The sequence below is a fragment of the Fringilla coelebs genome, assembly GCF_963513975.1.
Source record: "Fringilla coelebs genome assembly, contig: SCAFFOLD_30, whole genome shotgun sequence".
NCBI lineage: Eukaryota > Metazoa > Chordata > Aves > Passeriformes > Fringillidae > Fringilla > Fringilla coelebs.
Window position 1 is genome coordinate 66,791 of NW_028167448.1, and position 8,387 is coordinate 75,177.

Consider the following 8,387-nt stretch of genomic DNA (forward strand, 5'->3'; position numbering starts at 1 on the left):
GGACATCATGGAACCAAGGATCCATTGTGCCAAAGCAAGGCCTCATGGAACCATGGAGACCATTATGACATGTGGCCTCATGGAACCAAGGGCACGGTCGTGACACAGTGGGGCTCTGAGGGACCAAGGGGCCATTCTTATAGTGCAAAACCAAGGAGACCATTGTGACACAATGGGGCATCACAGTACCACAGGTCCATTGGGACATGTGGCTGCGTGAAACCATGGAGGCCATTTTTACTCTTTGAGGCCTTGTGAAACAGAAAGGCCATTGTGGCACTTTGTGTCCCCATGGAACCAAGGAGTCCATTGTGACACTATGAGGCTTTGTTGGGCTAAAGGGCAGTTGTGACACTGTGTGGTGCCATGGAACCAAGGGACCACTGTGACACTACAGGGCCCCATGGAACTAAGGATTCATGGGACATTGTGGGACTCATGGAACCAAAGGTCCATTGTGACATTGTGGGGCCTCATGGAACTAAGGGGGGACAATTGTGATTCTGTGGGGCCCAATGGAAGCAAGGGGCCTGTGTGACACAGCTGGGCCTCATGCAGCCAGGGGGCCACTGTGATCCTGAGGAGCCCAAAAGAACCCCGGGGCCATTTTGACACTCTGCAGCTGTGGAGACCCTGAGAGGCATTCCCTGGGCTAGGGACACACAAAAAGCTTCTCTCAGAAGCTGTTTGACCCCATTGGCTCCCTCCCCTTGTTCTATGTCCCTCAGCCTCTCCCTCCCCATTCCCCCATTGGCCCCCCATCTTTGTACTGCCCCAACGCCACTGATCCCCCCTACCACTGGAGATACAGAAACCTGGACTGCCCCCAGGAGTCCTGCCTTGTGACCATGAACATCTCACTGCACGGCTGAATTAAACATCTGTGGATACCATGCAAAGGCCCTTTTTGCTTCCCTACCTGGGGCTGACACTACAGAAACTCATGGAACCAAGGGGCCGTGGTGACACAGCAGGGCCACATGGAAGCCAGGAGAGCAGTGACATTTAGGGACCTCATGGAACCAGGGTCCATTATGACACTGCAGAAACAAGGAGACCATTGTTGGTGCTATGGAAGCTTACAGAACCAAGCAGCCATTGTGACACTCCAGGGCCTCGTTGAACCAGGCAGACCATTGTGACACCACAGATCCTCATGGCACTAAGGGTTTATTGTGACACAGCAGGTTTATTGTGGAGCCAATTGTCCATTGTGACAATGTGGATCTGAGGAGACCATGGTGACACCATGGAAGCTCATGGAACCATGGGTCCATTGTGGCACAGCAAGGCCTCATGGAACCAAAGCGACGATTGTGACATCATGGAACCTTGTGGAACCAAGGGTCCATTGTTATGGTCCAGAACCAAGGAGACCATTGTGACATCATGGAACCTCATGAAATCAAGTGTCAATTGTCACAGTCCAGAACCTGACTGGGCTGGCTGTTTTTTGTCTCTGCCCAGACAAGGGCAAGATGGGTTCGCTCCCCAGGCTTCGCAGGACGAAGCTGGACTCTCAGGTTTGGTCTTCAAGGTTGTTTATTATTTCTTATCTACAAGTTTTTCTTTCTGCCGGGGTCTGACCAGCAAGGCAGCCAAAGGCACTCTGACCGCCTACAGGGCGGTCGCGTCTCTTTATAACAAAGACTACGTAAACTATATTTATCTTTTGTCCCCAATACTTATAATTTTAATTTCTAAGTGTACCTTTACTAAGAACCTATCAAAAATATCTAGGTCACACAGAAAATGGAAGACATGAAGAAGGAAGAAGAGCCATGTGGCCCCAACTCCCTCCATCTTGTTTTTTCAACCACCCTGTACCAAAATCTTAAAATCTGTGCTTTTACCTGTAATTGTGCTATTTCTATATCCTTTAAACACCAGTGATTCTCATATCCCCATATACAGGTGGTACATCTCTCGAAGGGTCAAAGTTGAGCCACCAGGTACTTTTGGCAACATTCCAAGGCTCCCGAGCCCCCCAAGGGTTCTCTCGGTAGCTCTGGACGTCAGGAGAGGTGCGCTGAGTTCCCACAAGAAGGTTCCATGAAGCCCCACTGTATAACAATGGAATCTTCCTCCCGTGAGGTTCTGTACTGTCACAGTGGTCTCCTTGGTTCTGGAGCATAACAATAGACCCTTGGTTCCATGCGGTTCCATGATGTCACAGTGGTCTCCTTGGTTCCACGAGGCCTTGCTGTGTCACAATGGACCCATGGTTCCATGAGCTTCCATGGTGTCACCATGGTCTCTTCAGATCCACATTGCCACAATGGACAATTGGCTCCATGGGCCTCTGCTCTGTCACAATAAACCCTTAGTGCCATGAGGATCTGTGGTGTCACAATGGTCTGCCTGGTTCAGTGAGGCCCTGGAGTGTCACAGTGGCTGCTTGGTTCTGTGAGCTTCCATAGCACCAACAATGGTCTCCTTGCTTCTGCAGTGTCATAATGGACCCTGGTTCCATGAGGTCCCTAAATGTCACTGCTCTCCTGGCTTCCATGTGGCCCTGCTGTGTCACCACGGCCCCTTGGTTCCATGAGTTTCTGTACTGTCAGCAATGCTTCCTCTGTTCCAATGAGGTCCTGCTGTGTCACAATGGACCCTGGGTTCCATGAAGTTCTTCAGAGTCACAATGGCCCCTTGGATCCATGAGGTCCTATAGTGTCGCCATGGTGTCCTTGGGTCCCCACTGCCGTAATGGACCATTGCTGGAGCCAGGATAGCTGCTAATAAAGCCCAGAGTGTCACCATGGTGTCCTTGGGTCCACACTGCCATAATGAACCATTGCTGCAGCCTGGATAACTCCTAATAAAGCCCAGGGTAGGGAAGCAAAAAGGGCCTTTGCATGGTATCCACAGATGTTTAATTCAGCCGTGCAGTGAGATGTTCATGGTCACAAGGCAGGACTCCTGGGGGCAGTCCAGGTTTCTGTATCTCCAGTGGTAGGGGGGATCAGTGGCGTTGGGGCAGTACAAAGATGGGGGGCCAATGGGGGAATGGGGAGGGAGAGGCTGAGGGACATAGAACAAGGGGAGGGAGCCAATGGGGTCAAACAGCTTCTGAGAGAAGCTTTGTGTGTCTCCCTAGCCCAGGGAATGCCTCTCAGGGTCTCCACAGCTGCAGAGTGTCAAAATGGCCCCGGGGTTCTTTTGGGCTCCTCAGGATCACAGTGGCCCCCTGGCTGCATGAGGCCCAGCTGTGTCACACAGGCCCTTTGCTTCCATTGGGCCCCACAGAATCACAATTGTCCCCCCTTAGTTCCATGAGGCCCCACAATGTCACAATGGACCTTTGGTTCCATGAGTCCCACAATGTCCCATGAATCCTTAGTTCCATGGGGCCCTGTAGTGTCACAGTGGTCCCTTGGTTCCATGGCACCACACAGTGTCACAACTGCCCTTTAGCCCAACAAAGCCTCATAGTGTCACAATGGACTCCTTGGTTCCATGGGGACACAAAGTGCCACAATGGCCTTTCTGTTTCACAAGGCCTCAAAGAGTAAAAATGGCCTCCATGGTTTCACGCAGCCACATGTCCCAATGGACCTGTGGTACTGTGATGCCCCATTGTGTCACAATGGTCTCCTTGGTTTTGCACTATAAGAATGGCCCCTTGGTCCCTCAGAGCCCCACTGTGTCACGACCGTGCCCTTGGTTCCATGAGGCCACGTGTCATAATGGTCTCCATGGTTCCATGAGGCCTTGCTTTGGCACAATGGATCCTTGGTTCCATGATGTCCCATAGCAAAGCAATGGTCTCCTTGGTTGCACAATGTTAGAATGGCCCTTTTGTCCCATGGAGCCCCACAGTGTCACTGTGGTCCCTTGATTCCACAAGGCCCAGCAGTGTCACAATGGCCCCTCGGTTCCAATGGGTTCTGAAACGCCCTAATGGTCTCCATGGTTCCATGATGTCCTGCAATCTCCCAATGCACCCTTGGTTCCAAGGGCCCTGCAGTGTCAGAAGGCTGCCTTAGTTCCACCAGGCCCTGCAGTGTCTCAGTGGCCCCTTGGCTCCATGAGACAAAGCAGAATCAGAATGGCCCCTTGGTTCCATGGAGCATCATGGTGTCACCATGGTCCCGTTAGTTCCACAGGGCCCCACAGTGGAACAATGGACCTTTGGTTCCATGGGGTTCCTCAGTGTCTCGGTGGCCCCTTGACTCCATGTGGCCCTGCTGTGTCACAGTGGCAGTTGGTTCAATGATGCCTTACAGTGTCCAAATGGTCTACTTGGTTCTGGGAAGCCCTACAGAGCCACAAGGTTCCAGGAGGCCTTTCTGGGTCACCATGGACTTCTGCTTCCAGGAGCTTTCACACTGTCAACAATGGTCTGAGCACTGCAATGTCACCATGGATCCTTTGTTCCATGAGGTTCCAGAGCATACCATGATCCCCTTGGTTCCAGAAGTGTCTGCAGGGTCCCAATGGACCATTGGTTCCCAGCAACACTCCACTGTCACAATGACCCCATGGCTCCATGAGCTTCCACACTGTCAGCAATGGTCTCCTGGGTTCCACGAGGCCTTGCTCTGATACAATGGACTTTTGGTTCCATGGGGTTCCACTGCATTGCAATGGACCCTTTGTTCCATGGGGTTCCAAAGTGTCAAAGGTGACTCCTTGGTTCTGTGAGGTCCCGCTGTCACCAGATGCCCAAAATATCAGAAAAAGGCTCCTTAAAACTAATTTAGTGTTTAAGAGTGCATAATTTATTCTGGTCTGAGGTCCAACATGAAATAATTCCTAAACTTTCATAGACATTTAGTTCTTCCAGCATGTTCCTTCTATACGGTCACTAAATGTGAATTTAGCCTGGCTCCTGTGCTCAAAGATCACAGGCAGGGTAAAAATGGAATGAACCCTTTTGGTATCAGCCCAAGGCTTTGTGTGGGCAGGCAGAGGCAGGCAGGAGGCAGAGCTGCAAGCAAAGGAAGGGGCCAGCCAGTTGGGCAGCTGGGGGATGAAGACAGCCTGCAGGGACAGAGGTGCAGGGCAGGAACACCGTAGGACAGCCTGGGCTGCACAGGGCACAGGCATGTGCAGCAGCTGCAAGGCCCTGACAGAGCCAACTCCTGCAGCACTTTGGCCATGGCTGCTGGGCCTGGGCCTGAGGCAGGAGCAGGAGACAAGTGACCCTTGCAGGCCTGGGGCCTCATTGCCTCCTTGTCCCTGCTCAGCAGCCTGGCAGGGGCCGCCCCATGCTCCTGCCCTTGCCATTGCACATCCCCACATGCCAGTGCCCATCCTGGGAAGAGCCCAGAGCAAGGAGGGAGGGACAGGATCTGCCTGGCCAGGGGCTGGGGCTCAGGCCTTGGCCCTTTGCATTCCTGAAACACATCCAGCTTTGCTCAGCACCAGAGACACCTTTGCCTTGTTTGTCCCCAGCTGTCATCACTGCCTCCAGTGTTCTGCTCTAACTGGAACCTGGGGATACTTTCTCAGTTGTGTCCCTCAGTGGGACCCATTCAAACTTCAAGAAACTTCAGTGTTTTAATTTAAGTTTGAGTTCTTGAGAAGTTTTCTGAACACTCTCTCAGGGACTGAGTCTGATGTAAACAACACAAAATCCCTGAGAGGGTCATTAAGGCCCTTGTGCTGTTTCTGGCCTGCTGAGCTGGGCTGGGCTCCTGGCACAGAGGCAGCTCATGGCAAACCAAGAAAAGCTTCAAAGAGACATTTCTCCTGAGGAGCAGCTCCTCTCCCAGCCCAGCAGGGCTGGGGCACTGCCTGCAGCCACCCTGGGCACAGCACAGACGCACAGAGAACTTCAATCAGTCAGGGCTGGGAGGATGCTGAGAAGTGACTGGGGGAGAATCACTGCCAGACCTTGGCACTGCAACCTCTGGCTGCAAGACAAGGCAGCTGCAGCTCCTGGAGCCATCTCCTAAAGCTGGAACATCCCAATGCCTACAGAATCTGTGAGTACATTTTCTGATTATCTCTTGTGCAGAGCAGGCAGGGGCCCTGGGCTGTCCTGCAGAGCAGGGTCCTGCAGCCCAGGGTGCTGTGCTGGGGCAGGGACTCCGCTGCCTGCCAGGGACAGCTCTCCATCAATCCTGGGAGCTCCTCCCAGCACTTGGGGACAAGATCTGGGTGGAAGGAAACAGCTGGTAAGCCTTGGACATATTCTCCTTGTGTGGTGAGGATGCTGCATTATTAAGGACTGCTCTCAGCATTTTTCCCTAGGATATTTCCTAGCAAACTAAGTGATAAGCTCAGAAAAGCAGAACCTGCATAAAAGAGAAAAATCCTGCTTTTTAAAACTACATCTCTGGGATGCCTGGCTGGGAAATTGCACACAGATATTGTCACACAGATAGTGTCACAGATGTCTCACTTTGGGTTGAGAAAAATCAAAATCTCCCCTCAGACCTGAATACACCAGGCAGTGAAAGAAATCAGCACAGGGGCCTGTTAAGGCAGCAACAGCATCGCTTTTCCAGCCTCCTCAGGATTGCTCTAACATTGCCATCAGAGCCTGCAGGGCCAGAGCTGTCCCTGGGTAGTGCCTGAGTTGGGAGGGGTCTGTAGGGCAGAGCTGAGCCCCCAGGGCTGAGCTGGACTCTTGCAGCACAGGCAGAGCCCAGCCCTGGGCACAGGGAAGGAGCTGCTGGCAGGGCCAGATCCATGCAGCAAAGCCCTGGGCAGGCAGTGGGGGGAAAGTGACCCTGTGCTGGGATAGTTGAAATTCTCCAGAAACTGAAGTAAACCATAACTACTTATTCTACAGATATCCATGCCAAGACACAGCAAATGTCCAACAGCAGCTCCATCAGCCACTTCCTCCTACTGGCATTGGCAGACACACGGCAGCTGCAGCTCCTGCACTTCTGCCTCTTGCTGGCCATCTCCCTGGCTGCCCTCCTGGGCAATGGCCTCATCATCAGCACCGTAGCCTGCAGCAAGCACCTACACAACCCTATGTTTTTCTTCCTGCTCAACCTGGCCCTCAGCGACCTGGGCTCCATCTGCACCACTGTCCCCAAAGCCATGCACAATTCCCTCTGGGACACCAGGGACATCTCCTACTCAGGATGTGCTGCTCAGGTGTTTTTCTTTGCCTTTTTCATTGCATCAGAATTTGCATTTCTCACTGTCATGTGCTACGACCGCTACGTGTCCATCTGCAAACCCCTGCACTATGGGACCCTCCTGGGCAGCAGAACTTGTGCCCACATGGCAGCAGCTGCCTGGGCCAGTGGCTTTCTCAATGCTCTCATGCACACGGCCAATACATTTTCCCTGCCCCTGTGCCATGGCAATGCTCTGGGCCAGTTCTTCTGTGAAATCCCACACATCCTCAAGCTCTCCTGCTCACACTCCAGCTTAAGGGAACTTGGGCTTCTTGTGGTCACTTTCTGTTTAGCTTTTGGTTGTTTTATATTCATTGTTTTCTCCTATGTGCAGATCTTCAGGGCTGTGCTGAGGATCCCCCGTGAGCAGGGACGGCACAAAGCGTTTTCCACTTGCCTCCCTCACCTGGCCGTGATCTCCCTGTTCCTCAGCACTGACACATTTGCCTACCTGAAGCCCTCCTCCATTTCTTCCCCATCCCTGGATCTGGCCGTGTCAGTTCTGTACTCAGTGGTTCCTCCAGCCCTGAACCCCCTCATCTACAGCCTGAGGAACCAGGAGCTTAAGGAATCTCTCAGGAAAGCTGTGACTGGATGCTTTTCAGGCTTTTCATTGTCCCATAACAGCCCTCACAGTGCTTTGCATTGGGAGCCACAGAGGAGCTGGAAACACACCCCGGATTTGACTCCTGCTGAGTCTCAGCATTCTCCCTCCATCAAGGGGCTGTGAGTGGGTCAGATCCTGGGAAGGGACACCAGGCCAGTGGCCCAAATTAACCAAAGGGATATACTAGACTGTATGGCACTAGTTCTGGTATAAAAGCTAAGGAAGGAGGAGGAATAGCGGCCATTTCCTATTTACAGTGTTTGCCTTCCTGATCAACCACTCCACCTTCTGAAGTCTTGCTTCCTGGGAAGTGGCTGAACATCACTTGCTGACGGGAAGTAGAGAATAAAATATTGGGGTTTTTTTCCTCATTACTGGTGCTTGTAAATACTTCTTCATTTGTTACAGAAAACTGCCTTATCTCAATCTACGATTTGTCTCTCCCATATAATTTTCTCTCCCCTGTCCAGCCAAGGAGGGGAGTGCTAAAGCAGCTTGGTAGGCATATGGGCTCCAGCAGAGGTAACCCACCAGAAGAAGCCAAAGAAGGCCTGCTTTCCTCTGTCAGCAGCTCTCAGTGCATATCATGAGAGGCCAAGTCTGCCCTTAAGCATATTTTTATTTTTTCTGCTTCTGATACTGCTATATTAAAAGAAATGCTATTATCTACCCCTTTCAACTTAATTAACCCCTCT

The 8,387-nt window shown here is 52.1% G+C and overlaps 1 protein-coding gene across 1 annotated transcript; it reads left to right on the plus strand.

Moving 5' to 3' along the window:
- Nucleotides 1-6,765: 6,765 nt before the first annotated feature.
- Nucleotides 6,766-7,815, plus strand: LOC311165874 (olfactory receptor 14J1-like; the record flags this gene model as incomplete). The annotated part of the gene is made up of 1 exon (XM_084227369.1): nucleotides 6,766-7,815. One exon carries the CDS (start codon nucleotides 6,766-6,768, stop codon nucleotides 7,813-7,815), a length of 1,050 nt encoding a protein of 349 aa, XP_084083495.1.
- Between the last annotated feature and the right edge of the window lie 572 nt (nucleotides 7,816-8,387).